Source organism: Cygnus olor, chromosome 2 (assembly GCF_009769625.2).
Source record: "Cygnus olor isolate bCygOlo1 chromosome 2, bCygOlo1.pri.v2, whole genome shotgun sequence".
Taxonomy (NCBI): Eukaryota; Metazoa; Chordata; class Aves; order Anseriformes; family Anatidae; genus Cygnus; species Cygnus olor.
In genome coordinates, this window is record NC_049170.1 from 15,806,810 (window position 1) to 15,828,060 (window position 21,251).

Here is a 21,251-nt window from a genome sequence, read left to right on the forward strand (position 1 = left end):
AAGTCATAAATGAGAAGAAACATACATTGGTCTTTACTGAGAAACTTTACTGAAATTACTTGTCAGATAAAATGTTTCTTTTGAAAATGTATTTGATTTATAAGGTTGCACTAGGTTTAAATACCAAACAGAAACATTCACTTTTGTGACAATCAATACGTATTTTTTTCTCACTATAATAGATTACTTTTAAATAGTCTCTTAGTGTAAATTACCAAAATGTATGCTACAGACAAAGCATTACGTAGCAATATGGAAGATAGTAAATATATTTCCAATTGAAAAGGAGGAGCTTTTTGTAACTGTGACAAAATGAGAAATTTACCAGGATATTTGGTCTTTGCTCTGTTTTCAAGAAAATGACACCACATCTGTAAAAAAGAGTCACACATTACAGCCAACAGAGACACATCCTGCCCTATTTGTGCACGCTGCGTCATGTCAGACTTAAAGTAGGTCTGGTAAAACGATGGATGCTGAATATTTTGAACAGCTGATCACAGACGAGGAACTTCAAACCAGAATACCTGAAATGGATATGAGAACGTGCTTGTTTAGTTCAACAGAGCTCATATAAGAAGACCTCCCACAGCCAGTATACAAAAGACCATCAGTCAGTTCTCCAATGAGCTTCCCTAGAACCAACAGCCTAGAAGTGGGCAGTTTCTTCTCCATAGTTGACACTTCCTGGTATTTTTTGTTTCCATCGTAATTAAAATGAGTAATCACCTATTCATGAGTTTCTATTCTTTGTGAAGTTTGCTGTTTAAACATTTAAAAGGTAAGTGAGCCCAAACATCTATTTTCTTTCAAATCAAGTCACTATGAGGTTTCTTCCTTACTGAGATGTTCATACATTGGGTATTACAGGTCAGCAAAGCTAGCTAACGATACACCCCCTTTGGTTATGGATAATGAGAACTTGAAGTTTCTTAAATAGGCTGGAGGAAAGGATGTCTCAGCAGCTGAAACACTTCTGGGAGCAGTAACCATAAAACTGTTGATTTTGCAGCCAGCACTTATTTTTTTCTCATGAATGAAATCAAATGAATTGGAAAAGTTATAAATATGTTACATGCCCTTCATAAAAATAATACCCTCCTATCATAGGAAATCTGTGACAATCCAAATCCAGCAGCTGTACAAGAACATTCCTCGCCATAAGCCTGTGAATAATCCCAGAAATAACTGTATTAGACATGTTAATATGTCTTACTGACTGATATAAATTTGTAATTTCTAAAACAGCAATCAACAGAAATAGGCATTACGACATCTTGGGGCTAACAATGACTATGTTTGAAACGTTTTATTGAAAACACAGATAAACACTGTAGACAGAAGTCCATATATCACAAGCTAGGTGTTGTGAAGCAGCAGTGCACCTTCTGAAGACCAAGTAAACACCCTGGCCTTACCAGACAACTATTTGCACATGTACTGATAGGTTGGGAGGTGTAATTATTGCTGCCCTGAATAAGACTGCACAGTCCTGCAGAACTAACTACAGCAGAAAAATAAACTTGTTACAACATGAACTCAATCTGGAAGACATTTCTTACCTCATAACAAACTAGACACAAAAATATTCTTTGTATTAGAGTGTAAAAAAATGTAGATGAAACTAGATTAATAGGTAATTTTTCTGTCCCTTGGATTAGTTTGGAAGCAATGTTCACACTGTGTACCTAACCTACATGTAAATACACCCTTCAAATCCTTCAACTGCAAAGGCCCCTGAAAATGGAGGCTAATTTCAGATGGTCTCTTTTAAAATTCATTCTTTTATTGTTTTTAAAGGGAGAGGCATTGGTACAGTCATTCTGGACATTGACTAATTTAAGAAAAAAGCTCCCTTTTTTATTAATTTCAAGACTATATGAGAAGTTTCCATCATACCTCGTGATTTCTGTCAGGAAGCAGCCTGATCTGAGCTGCGAGTTCGTACTTTGCCCCAATTTGAACGTTCACATTATTCCGGGATGTAGGAGGTATGGTGGCAAACCCATGACACTTCTTATCTCTGATCTCAGGGGTTTACCTGACAACATTTTAGCCCACGGTCCATAAGTTTCTGTCGACTAGAATTAAAGCTGTGATCAGTACTAAATAAAACTTCGAATAAACCAACCAACCAAAACAAAATACTGTTTTGTTTTTTTTTTAATTGGGCTGAAAAGGCATTTCTACAGCCTTGTTTTCCCAAAGTCGGACACAGCAAGTGCTGCACCTGGTTCCACTGAAGGACTTTTTTGGTTTGATCACCGCGGAAAACACCAAAGGGCGGTTGTAACACTTAAACACAGGTGAGGATCCACGAAATGTGGATGTGGGTTTCAACATCCACCTCCTGCTTGAAACCTTCACCTCACACTTCGGATTCCCTGACCAAACCCTACTCCCCCCAAAATGAGGGCACGGCCCGTGTGAGGCCGCCCTCACGGCCACCAGGCACCTCTCGGCTCCCCCCCTCCTCAGGGGGCCCCGCCCCTCCCAGAGACAAGCCCCTCACCGAAGCCCCGCCCCTCCCTCACAGCAGCCTTGGCGCCTGCGCCCTAGCGCTCTCGCGTCACCCCGAGCCCGCCCCCAGGAGGGCGGCGGGGCGGGGCTCTGCGGAGGGTGACGTCACCCCCATGCTCTGCCCGGGGAGGGGAGGGGGGAGGGGGCGGTGCCGGGCCTCGCCGGCATCGGGCGCCGCCATGGCTGCCATATTGGGGCGGGAGTGAGAGCGGGAGGCGGCGGCCGGCCAGGGCCCTTCCGTGTTCCCCGTTCCCCTCTGCCCGGGCGGATCTCGGGCCTCCCGGCGGCGGAGGTGTCTTGAGAGACCCTGCCCGGAGCCGGACGGTGGCGGTGAGGGGTGGGGACAGCGGCGGTAGGCCGAGCGGAGCGGAGCCGAGCCGAGCTGAGCGCCCCGCGGGCGGCGGCGCCCTAAGATGGCGGACCCGGCGGAGTGTAACATCAAAGTGATGTGCCGCTTCAGGCCCCTCAACGAGTCCGAGGTGACCCGCGGCGACAAGTACATCGCCAAGTTCCAGGGCGAGGACACCGTCGTCATCGCGGTGAGGGGCAGCCCGGCACGGGGGGGTCGGGCGGGGTTGGGGATGGGGGCCGGGGGTGGGCACGGAGGGGCAGAGGGCAGGGGGAGGCGGCCATGAGGTGACTGTGGGGCGGGCGGGGGGCAGCGGGCCGGGGAGGCTCCAGCCCCGCACCCTGAGGCGCTGCTGGAGCCGTGGGGGCGGCCGGCAGGCGCCGTGTCCTGCGGGGTGTCCCCTGGCCTGGGCGGCCGCAGGGGGTTTGGCCGCCGAACGCCTTCAAAGTGCAAGCACCGGAGCTGCTGCCACAGACCCGGCCGCCTGAGGAGAGGTTTTGTGCGAAGAAACGCGGAACAATGCGGGCTCCAGCTCGTCGGGGCTCCTCGTCTGTAAATCAGTCATCGGCCGATAACTTTTTTTTTTTTTTTCAAACCAGTATAAACTGAGATAATTTGGCTTATTACACGCTTATAAATGCGTTTTAATTAAGCCACCTTGTGAAGTATGAGGCCTGTTATAAAACAATCAGAATCTTGCAGGGGAGAAGATAATCCTCTCCTTTTTGTTCAGAGTGTCATATTTAGCTACAGAGGGGAGCTAGAATTTAAAATACGGGAGTTCATTGCTTGGTTTGGTTAGCGTTGTGCAAGCGCTTTATTCACAGTGTTTATTTTTGCAAACTTTTAACTTGTGTTTTCATAGAAATACTTTTTTCTCAAGAGATATTGTCGGTTTTGCATTGCAGAAAGTAACTTGGAGACTTCAGTTACAATCAGACTTAAATTTAGTCTTTGGGATACTGTTTCTTGAGACTCCCAACAGTAGCTTCCTTTTTCACTGTACCTGAAGTCGAAGCGAGGCAATCTAGTAATGTACTCCTTTTTAGTATCAATTACTAAATATTAGTTTGTTAAAGTTCAACAAAATTGTCAATAAAATACAGAATTCCATGAGTCTGGAGCTACAAGAAGGGCAGCAAGTTCATGAAATAAGGTAATTTGAGACTTATTTCAGTTGGCAAGTCAGTGTGTTGGAGTATATCTCTTACTTAAGCTATACAGGTAAACTCCTCAGAGTAAGGAACCAAGCCTGGAAAATGGAAAACTTAATTAGAATAAGTGATCTCACTTCAATCAATGAGTATCCATTCAGTATGACAGTGTATGTTCTGCTTAAAATACAAGATTAGTTTTAGAAATCTTGATGTTCTCAGACTTTTTTTAAACAATTTTTCCACATCTTCTTAAAGTAGTTCATGGGCTAGAGAGACCAAGAAAAACTTACATTGCTTACATGCTCTTTAAATACACTTTAAAAAATATCTAAAATGTAAATTAGGCTGAGATAGCTCTAAATCTGTGTAGAACAGTCTGATGGTGTGCTCCAGAGGGATCATGTGGGGCTCTCTGCTGGGACTTGGCAGGGAATTAACATTTAGAGTTAAAATTTCCGTTTGGTGTTTTCTGCATTGGTTAAAACTAAAAAATCCTTCAGTGGTCCCAGATGCAGGACTTGCTGTGCCTGACTTTGGAAAGATAACCACCCAAAATTATTAGGTTGGGTAGCAGTGGCAGTATTTGAATTTTATTTCAGAAAATCTTAATATAGGATTGATGTCTTGTGGGTTTTGACTTTTTTTTTATAATAGTGGATATATGACAAGATTGATGTTCTCGAAGTTGGAACTAGATTATCTAAAACTGTTCAGGCAATTACTTTAACCCATGGACTTTTTTTAAAAAAGAAGTTGACAGAGCTTGTAAAGTCTTGGACCTTCCAACTTAACAATGTAGTCAACCACCTCTCCTGTGTGTTGTGGAATTGCCAAAGAGAGGATGGTAACAGAAACAGGTCTTCTCACGAAACAGTTTCTAAAAACATTCCTCCACAGGCTGAATGTTTGGTTGCCATCAGCTGATTGATTTCCGTATTTATTCATGCAAGTGATTTTGGCTGCCTGTTGAACAGCAGCTGAGCCACTTTTATAGCTGCTTTCCTTAGCTGCCTCGAACTGAGTAGCCCAAAGGACTTTCACCTTTCAAGTCTATGCTGAAACAGTGAGGACTTCTTTAATAATATTTGGGAGTTGCCTGGAATGGCAGATAGGAGGTGGAAGCCAGGAGGCAGTGGAAGCAGAGCGTGTAGCAGACTGCGGATTTGACTCCTCTGTGGAGGAGGGTGGGGAGGCAGATCAGTGACTATAGCCAAACCCTTTCCCTCCTCCCTCCTTGACTCCCCTGTCATCTCTGAACTATCTGTCCTCCCTTCCCCCTTCTTTTCCTAGCTCCTGTGTAATTACGGCATGGTTGTCTTTCTGGACAAGTGAGTTGTTTTCATCTGTGTTAGATAAAACGCTTGTTTTAATTGTAGCTAGTGCATAGCAGCAATTTGAGGGGACGTGTGGTGTCGGTCTGTTCTGAAGAGTAGACTTTGGAACAAACTGCTATCCCTCCACAAGTTAACTTTTTCTTTTTTAAGCTAGTAAAGAGCTTTTACATTATTAATTTAAAGGAGTTTTTTTCTATTTTAATACATGACAAAGTATTTTTAAATGGTTCTTTTAAAGTAAACAAAAGGCTTCTGTTAAAATGGACAATGAGGTGGCTTGTTATGAGTATGTGATGTTTATGTTAAACATCATAAATCTACCTTTATGCTACAGTTGATAGGAATTTGTTCATGAGTTTCAGGCTTTTGAATAAGATGGAACAAGGAGGAACAGCAAAGTTATAATAGGTGTGATTGTCCTTTGTGTTTTTTTTAAATGTAAAACTACTTGAGACTGGATAACTTTGTAGTTCTGCATAGCGTATCTGTACCTTTTTAAAAAATATTTCTATACCTAGTCTTGCTTATCTTACAACTGTCCAAAAGATAAATCACTGAATACAGTCACACTTGGTCTTTTTCGGACTGACACCTAAACTGAGAACAGTACTATCAAGTGACTGAAGCGTTGAGGTGTTATGGGCAGTCACACAAATAGGCGGTATCCCTCTGCCCTCCAGATGTTTCAAGTCATTATGATAGTATATTAACTATTTCTATGCTTTTTAAGAAAAAAATCTGATTTACCTGCCTGTATTTTCATATTTGTATAGAGTACTGTTTTCTAGAGGTAAGCTGTAACCCCTGTGAAGAATTCGAGACATTTAGCTTTCTTTTTTGTTGCCTTTTAAACTAATATTGGATAGTAAATGAGAGCAAAGCTAGGTTTAACTTGCATTAGAATCAGATTAATGAAGATCACTTGTTATTACCGGAGCTTTTGGCACAAGATTATTCAAAAGGAAAATGTAATTCATGTGCATTGCTGCAGGAAAGGCTGTGCTGAACCATGTCAATGCAAGAAGCAAAGTACGTTCTTGAAAAAACTTTTGTGTTCTTTTGCTAGTGTGAAAGAAAGTACACGCTTAACTAGAAACACAAAATAATTAGTGCTTGCAGTACAACTTCAAACATAAATAGAAAATAACTATCTGTAGCTGAAACAATGGTGTTCTTTCAGTGTTGTTTTTTAATACTTCTGTGAAATGGTGGATAATTGAGACGTTTTTCAGAGGATATTGGTGTAACAATTTAACAGAAAGCAAATACTTCAGCTTACTGTAATATTTAAAGGATGATGCTCAGTGGTTGCTGTACCGCTTGTTTAAAACACCTCGCTTGTCTCATCTTTATCTTTCGTTCTGAAATTCAATGACTGTTTTTATGCCAGCAGCATGGACTTTTCTCTTTAGAAGAAACATTATGCTAAAGCAAAGCTTTGCTGAAACTCTTGTTCCAAAACTTCTGTTTTCGTGCTGGAAATTGAGTTTCCAGTCACTTTTTTTTTTAAAAAAATCTCATGTTTTAGTCCTTCTTCAATAAATAACTGCTGTAAAAATTAACTGTGTTCATGTTGATACTTGAATTGCAATATTTGCACAGAAATAAGAGAAAAATGGGGCAGGCAGAGCTGAGGTTCACTAACTGTTCTGTATCAGCTGCAGTTTCCTAAGCATAGAGCTAGGACAAGAAGAAAGCACTGGTAGGTGTGTTCGAGCAGTAATACCTTAGCTTAGCGATGGGAAGAACTGAGTCAGGTATTTGACATCATACTTTCCAGAGATCATGCAGTGTGGGCCTTTTCTTTTCGTGTATTTTGTGCTCCTGGGAAGAATATTAAAGTTGCAAAATGTAAAGGTGAGAGGTAGGCCCGTTACTTCTTGCTTCAGCCTCCCTCCAAGGTGAAATTAGGGCACGTATGACGGTGTTTCAGCAGTCTGTTCTAGCGAGTGGAGAAAAACAACTGGTCTTTAACTGCAAAACTCTCTGTTTGAATGTAAACCCTGTGTTCAGTTCAGCTACCGCTTCAGTCATGTTGGCAGAGGTACTTTCTGAGGGCTGTGGAGTGCTCGCAAAGTTCTTGCTGTGGGACAACCTCCGTTAGTACAAAGAGCTACGAGAGCTGTCTGGTGGCTGATAGCAGAACAAACGCCAGGCAAGGAGTGAATGTAAGTGTTAAATCCCCTCTCTGGAGAGAGGAAGTCAGAGGCTCTGCTTGGTTGCTTGATGCTTTGTGTCATCTATAGGGCACATGTTTAAATCTTTTTTGTAGGGTTGCTGAAAATTTGTTGACATTGAGTATGTCAAAGCAGCATCATATCCCACTAGTGACAATATATTACTACCACCACTGTGGATACCTTGTGGTAATGCTGCTTCGGCCTCCTGTGTTTTCATTGCCTTCGTATCATCCAACTGTTTACTTCTTGGGCAAGAAAAGGCATCTGATACAGGAAAAAAAATATCTGACACTTTAATCTGTCTTGATTAATCCCTTAAAGGTAATGACCAGGCTTTCTAGGGCAGGGTAATCTGTGTGATACTATTCCTCCTTTGTTTACAGCAGAAAGTAGACTGTAAGAGCAGCGATAAGACATGGTATGCAGATGTCATTGATGTGAAACCACACTAGGTGGGAGTAACTTGTATTCTTAAAACGTAATTATCCAGGAACCTGCTTGGTTAAACCTACTTGGTGAGGTATTGATTCAGTAATGATGGAGTAGGGACATACCTCTGATGTGGGCTTGTCATAGGTGTGATAAAGAAATGTACTGCAGTCTGGGAGGGGAGGAAAGTATGTAATTGGGGTTTTGAATGCTTTGAAGTTGTATTTGAGCTTCATCTAGAAAAGTGTAATGCTGAGGGCATGTAAACAAATATACCACGTACCACCCGCAAGGGATGGGGTATGAACAGGGCTGTTTTTGAGGATTCTTTTGGTTGTAATTAATTTTTGTAGTTGGTAGCGGTTGTTGAGGGAGATTGATCTCTTTTATTTATACAGGGAAAGCTGCGAGGCACATGACAAATTCCAATTAAAGGCATTATTGCCTGCGTGAGGTCCTTGCAGCTTGACTTCCTCATCTTACTAATCTATGGCATTCATCGTATGCGCTATTCTTTATATTAACATTTTGTAAACCAAAAGAGACGGTAATTATGAGATACTCTCAAGTTACCATTCAGATGCCTTCATAAGAGAACAGCCGAATTAGAGTAACTAGTCTCAAAGTGTTCTGTGTCTAGGGATTAGTCTTGAGTTAGTAAACGCAATTTTCCTTTTACACAGATGAAAAAGAAGAGTGTAAATCATTCAACGTTTGCTTGCCAGAAGAGTGTATGTGTAGGGGGAGAACCTTGCCTCTGAACAGTGTTTAAAACTTAGAGAAGCAAAGCTTTTCAGAACCAGTAGATTGCAGGATAGTTACAGACCAGCTCAGTTCTTGCCTGCTGTACTTTATAAACAAGGCATCTTCCTGTACTGGAAAGTGGGCTGGTTTCATTCATTTAGTTCTTTTTAGCTGGATTTCTTTGAAGGGAATAAAAAATTGCTGTTTGGCATTGGATATATTCTGTAGTAATATACAAAATGTGTGTACATTCAAATACATATAGTATGGAAAATAATGTTTGCATTTCAATGTACTTTTCTGTTCTCATAGCTGTCATGCTCAGTTGGGGACAGCAAAGATAAGTTGTGTTGGGATCTGTGAGAAGATGGTGTTGTTAATAGTAGCTGCATAAACCGTCAGAAGATTCTGTCCATGAACGTTCCCTAATTATTCTAAAATATTTGGAAATTTTAATAAGATGCAACTTAATTGGAATTATTATCTAAATATTTTCAAGAGTAATAGTTTGGAGAATTTAACGATTTAAACTAATTAAATTTTATGTTGCACAGATTATTTGCAATGATCATAGAATCACAGGATGGTTTAGGTTGGGAGGGACCTTTACAGATCATCTAGTCCAGGCTCTCTGCTGTGGGCAGGGACGTCTCCCACTAGACCAAGCTGCCCAAAGCCCCATCCAGCCTGCCTGAACACCTCCAGGGATGGGGCATCCACGCTTTCTCGGAGCAAACTGTACCAGTGCCTCACCACCCTCATTGATTTCTTCTGTCCAGTCTAAATCTACTATTTTTCTTAGTTTAAAAATGTGTTGTCACTACGCACCCTGGTAAAGAGTCTCTCCCCATCTTTCCTATTAACCCCATTAACATTGGAAGACCGCTGTAAGGTCTCCCCGGAGCCTCGTCTTCTCCAGGCTGAACAGCCCCAGCTCCCTCAGCCTGTCTTCACAGGAGAGGTGCTCCAGATCTCTGATCATCCTTATGTACTCCTCTGGACTTACTCTAACAGCTCCAGGTAACGGGCCCCTGTCAGTCTTGCTCTGTGGACCCTAGAGCTGAACACAGCGCTCCAGGTGGGGTCTCAAATGAGCAAAGTAGAGGGGGAGAATTGTGCTCCGGAGCTGCAGGACACTATTCTTATACAGCCCAAGGTACCGTTGGCTTTCTGGGCTGCAAGTGTGCATTGCCGGCTCATATCCAGTTCTTCATCCTCCAGTAGCAACAAATCCTTTTCTGCAGGGCTGCTCCCAACCTATTCATCGCTCGGTCTAGATGGATACTGGTGATTGCCCAAACCCAGGTGCAGGACCTGGTGCTTGGCCTTGTCAGATGTAACGTGGTTCACATGGCCTGGCAGGGTCTGTCTGGGTGATATCCCTTCCTGCTAGTTATCGGCCGCACCACTGATGTCGGGCGCTCGCTTTCCCCACTCGATTTTTCCACTGTATAACGGTAAGCATGTTCCTCCAAAAGGGGTATTACTTCTGTGCGTACAAACACACAGATGAACCTGAGCGTGAAACAAATCTGCCAAAAGTTTTGTGATGTGGGTAAATTGCAGTGTTACTTGCAGTGAAGTTGAAGGCTTTCTGAAATTATAGCTGCTAATGAGAGAGACTTATAACTAATGCTATCTTTTCTGCAGTGACTTAACCTTTTTACATAACATGTTCTCAGCCTTTATTTTCTTACCTCAGGGTTACTTAGACTTGTTGGTTGTTTGTCTTCTGGTGTGTGTAGTGGCATCTATTCTACCTCTAGAACATAAGAATTGGAGGTGCGTTCAAAGCTAACATGAGTAATTGGGAAGGCTTGTGTTTTCCCTCCTGTGAAAGAAAGGTTCTGGCAGACTTTAGCACCTTAGGGATAGTTTCTGCCCACTGAGTCTTGTGGTTTCTTAAGCATATTTACACTGTGAACTCTGTAATTATTTTCTTTTTTCCAAGAGGGAGTTCATCTATCTGAATTCAAGCCCTCTAAGCAGATGGATACGCGTTGGATCTAACAAGCTTTGTTTGGTGTTCTGCTAGATGTTATTAAAAGGCAAATGGAAGGTCAGGCTGGGGAATGTGGTGGGTGGGTGAAAGATGGAAACTAGACTTGTTTCGCTGCCAGGGAGGCAGTTCCAGAGTATCCTTGGGGGAGGGAAAGGATGTTGATGAATTAAATTTAGGCAAAATGGAGCACTTATCAGTTACAGTGAACTTAGCAGTAGAAACTGATTTAGAACCTGTGTAAACCTCGGCTGTCTGCGGAGATGCTAAATCAAGGTCCAAAAATGCTATGAAAATTTCAGCTTAAGATCAGCATAATAATTCATATCCTAATGGTCTGTCAGCTGGTTATAATTGTTATAAAAATCCAACATTCCTTTCAGAAAGCTATGTCAGAGCTTCCTCTTCTGGGGTCTTCTGAAATGAGTCTTCTGTGAAAGGTTTCCTTCCCCCAAAATGGCCTTTTCCTTCTGTTTATGGAGCTTTATTGTAGGGTTATCATGTATGGAGAAATAGTTCTTGTGCTGACTGTAGGTGATCTCAGTGTTTCTTTTGGTTTGAGGTTTTTAACAAATATTATGACGACAGCTATTCTGTGTGATGTGGTGTAAGTTGTTCTTGGTAATTTGGGTTTACCAGAGTAAACACACTACCAGAGGAGTGGAAGAGAATAAAGAAGGCAATAAAGGGTTCTCAGATGTACAGACTAGGCATTGGTTTACATCGTAAATCAAGTAAGTTGAAGTCATGTGGCAGGGTAGTTTTGAAGAACTCTTTAGGTTGCACTTTGAAACCAAATATATTTAATTCAAGGCCTTATTTGTAGGCAAGCGTGTGAAGAGTTAGGCAACACATACACATACATAAGCCGATTTCCTCACTACAGCCTTGAAGTGCTTAAAATAAAACATAAGATTGGACTGAGACCGAATAGGCTACTTCTAAACTATATGAACAAACACCTTTCAGTTGTACTTAGAGGATTTTTTTATAAGTAATTCTTCTGTGTCTCTTTCTACAGTCCAAGCCATATATATTTGACCGTGTATTCCAGTCAAACACATCACAGGAACAAGTATACAATGATTGTGCTAAAAAGATTGTCAAAGGTAAGGTGGAACAAACTGTAAGTGTCACATTTGCGTGGATTTTGATGTTGAAAATTAATACTTCTCTTGCTTCCTTTTACCTTCAGATTGTTTAATAAGAGCCAACACGGTTCATAACAGTATAAAATCATCCTGTAGTTGAGCTGTTATGTCAGCGCTAAAAAATGCTGTTTCAGTTGTTTGCAATGTTTGATAATATTTACCTGTCGTTATATTTTTAAAAATCTCTGCAAAAGATTGTTCAAAATAATTGGTATGAAATTAATAAAAGTGTCTTTTGTTTGAAAATAACTTGTAGTTTTTATTATTTTTTGATATTGGAAAACATCCTACAATTGTTTTAGTTTGGAGGAATATAAGATGAAAGGAAACTTGAGAAACCATGTGTAGATTATTGATCTTTTCTTAGCTTTTTTATTTAATACACAGTTTAAAGAAGACTTTTGATGTGATTCTTTTTCAGACTCGTATTAATCATCAGAAAAGTAAATTGCTGTTAAAAATCCATGCTCCTGCAAACATTAACTCTTCAGTGAGTTAAATAGTAATCAGGATTAGATCAGAAGTTTGTTCCTTAAAAAATGGAGTTAACGAAGAATTGTACCCAGCCCCTTTGCTCCTCTTCCCCCATCTAAAAATCTAATCTTTGTTTCCCTTTGTTTGCTTGTTGGATGTGATTCCACAGTAACTGACTGTTAAATAAACAAACAAAACGGCCTTACCCCCAATTTAAAGCTTCAGGTTGGTTCATTCATGATGTAAAATACGAACCTATGGCTGAAGAGTAAGGTGCTTGAAACTTAGGGCATAGCCTATTGCCTTAACGATCCGACACTTAAACTTTACTGTGAAGGCAGCAAATGCTGTAACATTCTAATGTATGATTTCTTCCTCTGAATTGTCAAAGGCAATCTGTTCAACCCAGCAGTTGTATTGATTTCCTTTTTGTTCCTGACTCTGAAATCTTGGATTTTTATGGCTGAAGGAATCTAATAGAGTAAACTTCTAAAATGGAGTCAGTGGTGGCTTTGTACTTTTAAAGGGGTAGGGAGGAACATCGTCCCCATCTCACACTGAGTTCCCAAACATGGAATGATTTAACTTGATAAATGTATTAGAAACTGTCTGCTTCTGTTTCTATTTCATTTGACTTTCCTTCTTCTAAAGGAAATTAACTCTAATGAAAATACTCTTTCCCTCTAGATGTACTTGAGGGGTACAATGGTACAATATTTGCTTACGGGCAAACATCATCTGGAAAGACACACACTATGGAAGTAAGAAATCTTGAAATAATTTTATCTTAATATCACTGTCATCTATTTTCACCACAATAGTCTTATTTTCCTAGAGAGATGTCAGCTTGTTCTTGTAGAATCAGAATGGTTTGGGTTGGAAGGAACCTTTAAAGACCATCTAGTGTCAGCTCCCCCTGCCACAGGCATGGAAATCTTCCAATAGATCAGGTTGCCCAAAGCCCTGTCCAACCTAACCTTGAACACTTGCAGAGATGGGGCATCTAGATCTTTCCTTTTCTTTTTCTTTCCATTGCAACATTTTGATACCCAAAATGTTTTTCAGGACTGGGAATGGCAATTACTGTATTTATTCAGCCCTCAGTAGCTGGCTTTAGAAACACAAGAATATTGTTCGTGGTGGATTTCTCACTTTTAGCTGTTTGGGAGACTTCTGAAGTTGATCTTTTCACTCCTGGCAAAAGCTGGGCCTAAATGGCCAGTCAAACATTTCCTCTACAGATAACATAAGTACACTGTACCTGCCAGCATTTTAAAATTAGCTTGTCTGACTTTTTGTTTCTCCTTCAAGTACCTGGTGCTGTTGGATTAGGTATGAATGTTTTGATGTTTTCCTTTCTAATAAGGGGAAGCTTCACGACCCAGATGGAATGGGAATTATTCCAAGAATAGTGCAAGACATTTTTAATTATATTTACTCTATGGATGAGAATCTTGAATTTCATATTAAGGTAAACTTTCCTGTGTTAATTATTTAATCTCTTACAACTAGAAGTAGTCTGGTTAAATGGATGTTCTGTATCTGTTTTGAATGCCTGTAACTTGGAAAATCTGAATGTTATTTCAGAAGTAACTGGCACTTCTTAAAGAATTAAGTTAACACTTCAATCTCGTTTCCATTAAATGTTGATGGTAGTTATCTTGATAACTAGTGGAAGTGCTGATAGTGCTTGAAGCTTTTGATCAAAATATTTTCTTCCTAAAGGTGTATTTTAGTTCATAATAATCATACTGGATCTCTGTGGTTGAAAAGTTAAGTGTTTTTGCTTTCTTATGCTATATCTTTATTTCCCTCCACACTTCTAGGTGTCATATTTTGAAATATACTTGGATAAAATAAGGGACCTTTTGGATGGTAAGCCTTCTATTATTGAACATAGCAAGTAAATCTGTCTGGAGAGAAATGTTTAAAAAAAAAAAAAAGCTGTAATGTGATACTAAGATAAATATGTGGTGTGCTAATAGTAACCTGTATGTTAGAGGTACATCAAAATGAGAAAGCATGCAGCTAATCTGTATGATGCAACTAAAGCTGAAGTAGTGGTTGTTTAATGCATGTTTGGTTTTGAAAAGTTGCTGAAAAATAACATCTGTGACTTGTAGTAAATGTCTCATTTGTTTTGCAAAAAAAAATCATAGATGCCTTAGCTTTAGAACTTTTTCTCTTCCAGTTTCAAAGACCAATCTTTCTGTTCATGAAGACAAAAATAGAGTTCCCTATGTAAAGGTTAGTGTCGGTCTGATACCATTTTGGTCTCTTACTCTTCTAGTGTACACCTTTTACTTCTGGCTTGTTGGTACTTTACCCTTTGTTTCCCTGTTTTTTAAAGGGTTGCACAGAGCGTTTTGTATGTAGTCCAGAAGAAGTTATGGATACTATAGATGAAGGAAAGTCAAACCGACATGTAGCAGTTACAAGTAAGTGTTATCCTTATCTCCTTTAGTGCTTTATTGTTTGCCTTCTGGTATATCTCAAAAAGTGGGGAAGACTAAAATGGTGAACTAAATCATGGTGTTTTAAAGGTCTAATGCAAGCAGTTTCGGCATGTCTCTTAAGAAACAAGTCTTTCAATTTGTTTCTTGTTAGATGCTATTACTTAGGCTTGGATTGGAAAGAGAAGTTAAGTGATCAGTGAAGAGCTCTGAATCATTAGAGGAAAAAGTTTAGTTCTATGTTAGGAATAGTGCAGAATACCAGCTTGGGGAGTTACAATTAACCTATGTATCTACAAGTAAGGCACAGTGGCTCAACTACAGTTCGTCAATTTTGTTGCAAATTCTAAGAAGAGCTGATCAGAATATATATTCAGACACGCTGCAGATTTAAGCAGCATCCCTTTGTCCCAAGCTTTTGGCCTGAGGCATGCAGCTGAGTTGCAAGGAGTCACGTCATAGGTCTTCGAACTCCATAAGAATCAGGATTAGAAAATGATGGAGGTTTGTCAGTTATTCTTCCCATTTATTTAGGAGAAGAAAGAACATGCAGTAAAAAAAAAATCCCATTTCTTTGGTTAAGAATTGGGAATTAAAAAAAATCTGATAATGCAAAAGTTCCCTTTTGCTTTATTGCTCGTAGGTGGTCAGCTTCTGAAATGGGGACCAGGCTAAGCAACAGAGAAATAGCAGAAATTTGTAAAGAAGGGTGTTCTTTCATGTTGAGCTGCTTCTGTGGCATCAGTTAGCTGGTCCTTTTAAGCCTGTGAAAGGTTTACAGTTAAAAGGAAGAAGTAGACAAACATCATCATTTAGATTGCAGTCAGCTTAGATTTTGTTAATGATTTAAAATAATTCAGGTTCAATATGAGTTTTTACCCTGCATGCCTCACAGTAGAGGGGGGCAGTAAGTATTTAAACCAGAAAGAGATGAGAGAATTTGGCCATCTAGTTCAAATTTTCATGAAACTATTAAATGCAATATACTGCAAACAAAGTGCTGTGGTATCATAGCGAATGTGTGCCTTTTGCTCTAATACGGTATATTAAGTGTGACATCCATAGTTGACAGGCTAGCCAACCTTATCAGCATGTTTGTGGTATTAATAGAAGCCCAACGGAGACTGGATCTTTGTTACTCAGTTAGGTGGTACCATTGCTTGCTGCCTCTACTGTCGTAGGGAGAATACTGCGTACAGTTTCATTTGCTTTAAATTTCTTGCTTCTCTGTTGGGAAGATACTATTTAGTGAAGTTAGAGTGGTTGTACAAGTATTTTTGACAATTTATGTATTTCTTCTTATAGATATGAATGAACACAGCTCTCGAAGTCATAGTATTTTTCTTATTAATGTAAAACAAGAGAATACTCAAACAGAACAGAAGCTAAGTGGAAAGCTTTACCTTGTGGATTTGGCAGGTAGTGAAAAGGTAACGTTACATTCCTTTTCCAGCTTTAAAGAATGATCTATTTTTCACAATTGAACACTTTCCAGTAATGTAATACTGACTGTTCAGTTGTCATCTGTGAATTGTTTTTTAACTTTGATCTTGAAATGGGGTCCTAGTCTTTACTGGCTGTTAAATACTACCTCTAAGCATATTTGCATTTCTGGAGTGAGGGCTTGTAAATATGGAACAGGGTGGTGAAGTAGGCTAGAGTTCAATCTCAGTATCTGAGAGCAAGAAAAACGGTATAGGTGTGTTGGCTAGACAGGTACTGGAGTCAAAAGGGTATTTATGGATATGGGATATCTACATTTTCTTTTGTAGTGGTACCAAGTTCCTTATTTTGAAATTCTGATGAACATTAAAATGACAGATTGCTTTCCTGTGTTAGTGGTTTAAAGAAGGGAAGGAAACGTCACGTACCATGTTGCTTATTCTATACTACTGTTACCCTTCTTACTGTAACTTTTTAAGACTTAAATTTTTGATGTTATTCCTTCTTTCCTTCTGGGATTATTCTTATTTGTCTCCAGTCTGTCCTGCTTAGTGTTGCCTTTGACATTGTTCTATAACATTGTCATCTTTGATCCTTTCTTTATTCCGAATGTTTCTTCGTGGTCATCTGTTTTAGTTTTTTTAATAAAAATGAAACTGGAAGTACTAAAGTGAAAACAAACTTTAAAGGATCAGGCTGCAGATCTCCATTCTCTGTAGCCTTGTTCCTTTCAACATATATTACAAACTTTTGTTGTGCAATTTTGCAAGTCCTCTTGAAAGAAATGAGTTTTTCATGCCTTGTTTTGGGTTACCTTAACCATAAGCAAATAGAATTGTTTATTTGTGTTCATGATCACAGCTTGATGAGAAGAATAGTAAAAGCAGGGTTATAGAACCATGAGTCAAATTTGGCTGTGAGGCAGAAGAGCTAAGTTAAATAGAATTGTCAGGACATAACTTTTTTCCACGTTTTTGCTGATGCCTACAGAAGTTCCTAGAGCATTCCTGTAGGTCAAATTCATCATTTAAAATCTGTGTTCTCATAAGGCTTTGTTTTGGTTTTCTTGCTAATAAGATGTCGTGCTATATTCAGCGTGGGTTGTGTGGTAGTGTTTTTCATGGGTGTTTGGCTTGTTTTTTAAGGTTGACTACTGGACTAAGGGTGAATCAGGGATGGGGTTTGAGGAATAATTTGCTTATTCTAATGCAGCTGGCTTATGAATACATAAGCCTTATAAGTAAGGAAGACTGACTTAAAGGTGAGGAAATTATTCAAGTTTTGTATTAAATGTGGAAGATTTTCTTGCAGATGTATCTAGTAACTTACTAAAATATTGTATAGGTTAGTAAAACTGGAGCAGAAGGTGCTGTGTTGGATGAAGCTAAGAACATCAACAAGTCTTTATCTGCTCTTGGAAATGTCATCTCAGCTTTGGCTGAAAGCAGTGTAAGTGTTTTCTTTTTTTTATGCTTCAAGGTTAAAGGCTTGTATCTGTACAATATACTATGAAGAATTTCTTCACTGATCTCAGTGATGTGTGTGGAGTCTCTTAAACTAATCCAGTTACACCAATACATTGCAAACAAATGTTACTTTTGTACTGTGTTGTCACTGATGAATAAAAAAGTTGTATTTAAGGGACCTAAACACACCAAAAATTTATTTGTACTCAAGAAGTTAACAAACGTGAAAAGATTTTGTCATCCTGTACAAACTTCATGAATTCATAAAACTGCATGCTTTATGAATTAAAGTAGAATTTAATCTTTCTAATGAGGCTATACCTAGATAAAACATAGCTCTTCAACAAATTAAATAACATATCTGAAAAACTAACTGATTCATTTAACTGTTTTCTTGGTAGACTTATGTTCCATATCGTGATAGCAAGATGACTAGAATCCTTCAAGATTCACTAGGTGGTAATTGCAGAACCACTATTGTTATTTGCTGTTCTCCGTCTTCATACAATGAATCTGAAACAAAATCTACTCTTCTCTTTGGCCAAAGGTGAGTAAATGACTTAAGAGGGACAAGAAACAGAATTTCACAAGAAAAGCAAGCACTATGTGTGCATTGTGTATGTGTATCCTGCCTAACAACAACTGATAAAGTAAACCTCTAAAAATAAACAAAGTCCATTCTTAAAAAACATGTAGTTTGAGATCTTAACTGCTAATTGATTGCACATGTAAGTGTAGCTCAATACTTTGTTCTCACTAAACTCAGAAATAAATGCAGAATGAGAAATAAGCTACTCAGTCAAGATTCCGAAACCTAATTAATTAGTGTTTACTTTCCTTAATTCTTCAGTGCACACATGGCTAAGTGTTGTGATCTATATAAAAATCTTTAAACTGGACAGGATCCTGAAGCCGCTATTTCAAGAAGAACCACATATAGTTTGGCTCAAAATGCAGTTTAACGTATAGTCTTGGAGTCAGGAAGATATAAGGGAGAGCCTGTTGTCTGCTGCCCTTTCTTTGATAGTGTACTGAATTACATTTTCTAGTCTGTTTCCTGTCTTAGCATTCTAGTAACATTTGAGTTAATACTTGTAAATTCCTATGTAATTTGTAACTGAATTTTTAAGTACCTATTCAAAATCTGATATTTGGTTAGGTGTGTCGTCTTTGCCACACTTTTGTTAACGTTCCACCTTAATATTCCAGTTTCTGAATGCTAGATTTAATCACGGCATTTACTGGAGCAGATTACAAAAGCTATCAGCATTTCATTTACTTCATCTGTTTTTTTGTTAGCTTACCTCTTTCATTTTAGTTCAACAATACAGTTTTCAACTTTTCAGAGAAGACTTTGCTAATGGAAAGTAGACTAGATGACTTTAGAACTCCTTAAAATCTGGCAGAGTATAGGCACTTAATAGCTGTGTTAGTAATGACTGTATTCTGTAGGAGTGGAATTCTTGTTTGGTCTCCTGGAATCTAGGAAGTCCTTCCCTCGTAGTATTTCTAGCATGAGATATCAGGAAATGTCTTCCAACTGTAGCTCTGTAGATTCACTGTTCCTTGCTTTTGACTTCTGGAGGAGCTGCAGGAGTGTATTTCTATATCAGTCACCATAATTAGTCTGGTATATTATCTCAGCCTTCTGGGGGTGTTCAGTTTATGGTGAAACCCTCAGGAGTAGTAACCGAAGGTTAAGTAAATATTACGTAACTTAGCAGGAAATTATGCCTTTCAGTAATAATTGGTCCCAATGAGACTTTGCAAAAGATGCTTATAGGAGTCATAATACTGGATGCTGGGGCGCATTCCTAACTACCATTAAGCTTTCTTCTGTTTTCATCTTTGGGGAGGGGGCTATTTGGTGGTGGAAGGCTATACGTAAGAGTTATGAGATAAGCAAGGTACAGCACTGATGTACAAGCTACATGTTAACTTCACATAGTTGTATTAGTGCTTGTAGTTTTGTCTCCAGAGCTGATGCATTTGGATGAGATTTACCTGACCGTGTGTCACCTGAATTAAATGCATTTGAACTTTACAACTCATATACCTCTTTTGGTTAGTGGAGATCTAGTCACTGGATTTTTAGTTGAAATGAGCAGTTCCTTAAAATAAATTATTTATACCCTAAAAAAAAGTATTATGTTATGTTGGAGAAATGTATTTTTAGATACGGTAAATGCTGCCCTTCATTCAAAGATGTGCACTGTCCCAACTCTGGTGAAAGTATACAGCTGAATCTTTTCTAACTCAACGAGCTTGAGATTTTTCAGTCTTCTCAAAGCTTATTGTATTACTCTGTCCATTAATGGTTGTATCTATTCAACTGAAAGAATATTGAGTTGGCACAGAGCAGAGACAACCTTTTGGAAGAGGTAGAAGTTGTTTACACATTTACCAGCAATATGTGAAAGTTTCACTTAAAAGCCTTACATTCTTTTTTCAAATAATAATTAAAAAACAAACACGCAGTTTCAGAAGTCTGTCTTCCTATGCAGAGCAAAGACCATTAAGAACACAGTTTGTGTCAATGTCGAGCTCACTGCAGAACAATGGAAGAAAAAGTATGAGAAAGAAAAAGAGAAAAACAAGACTCTGCGTAACACCATACAGTGGCTAGAAAATGAACTCAACAGATGGCGGAATGGTAAGAAGAAATTCTGTGCAAACTTCAGAAAAGCTGATACTCGGTCTTCAGGATACCAAAAGTACTGAAGAACCCCATGTCAGACAGAAATAAGAATATTAATGCTAGGATATTAAGTTGAGGATGTTAGGTTGACATTGGAGCTTTCTGTTTTTCACTGGAACAGCTTTTAATAATCACATACTGGTAAATATGTCTGAAAGTATGTTGGTATTAGCTTTTTCAATGCTTGATTTACTAGAAGAACTGGACCTAGGTAAACTATTAAAAATGCATATCATTCCTCATACATACGTCCCAAATACACACACACACACACACACACACACACACACACACACACATATATAAAATTGTAACTGCAGAAACTGATGAAAGTTTTGTCTTTCTAATTCACATCAGTCTCATAAGGTTTTGTTCTTGTTTATAGCTCCTACACTTCTGTAGGCAAAAAAAAATAGTGCTAACAGTAGATAATGTGTGCCCATCCTCTCTGAATGATTGAGTTCTTTTTGATTGAAGTGTCTGGCAAAATGGAAGTTAATTATGAAACCATAAATTCAGGAAAAGAGAAACATGGAAACTATTTACAGATATGTTCTGGAGTTTGCAGCTTTAGAAGATGTCTCTGCAATCATGCAGACAACTCCTGCACCGCATCTTAGAGTAAATTTAAAAAAAAAAAAATGGTCTCACTTAAGTTGAGAGAGATGTGATTTTTTTTTTAATGTCTTGTGTAGAGATGGTGTGAGGCCACACCTGAAAAGTTAAGTATAATGCTTTAAGAATATTGACACAAGACACTGGAATGTTGGAAAGAGCCCATATCATCCAAGGACTGCATAAAGTGTTTTGTAATTAGCTACTAAAGAATTTGGTTAGTTTACCAGAGAAGTGCC

The 21,251-nt window shown here is 39.1% G+C and overlaps 1 protein-coding gene across 2 annotated transcripts in view; it reads left to right on the forward strand.

Annotated features, from left to right (window-relative positions):
* Positions 1-2,649: 2,649 nt before the first annotated feature.
* The window catches only part of KIF5B (kinesin family member 5B), a 35,726-nt gene continuing 17,124 nt past the window's right edge, over positions 2,650-21,251 (forward strand). For both annotated transcript variants that reach the window (XM_040547160.1, XM_040547161.1), the window contains exons 1-11: positions 2,650-3,059; positions 11,734-11,821; positions 13,025-13,098; positions 13,704-13,808; positions 14,164-14,212; positions 14,529-14,584; positions 14,688-14,775; positions 16,096-16,220; positions 17,578-17,682; positions 18,101-18,246; positions 20,204-20,352. In XM_040547160.1, coding sequence (XP_040403094.1) covers positions 2,934-3,059; positions 11,734-11,821; positions 13,025-13,098; positions 13,704-13,808; positions 14,164-14,212; positions 14,529-14,584; positions 14,688-14,775; positions 16,096-16,220; positions 17,578-17,682; positions 18,101-18,246; positions 20,204-20,352 — 1,111 coding nt within the window. In that variant the 5' untranslated portion in view covers positions 2,650-2,933. The remainder of the gene's footprint in view (positions 3,060-11,733; positions 11,822-13,024; positions 13,099-13,703; positions 13,809-14,163; positions 14,213-14,528; positions 14,585-14,687; positions 14,776-16,095; positions 16,221-17,577; positions 17,683-18,100; positions 18,247-20,203; positions 20,353-21,251) is intronic.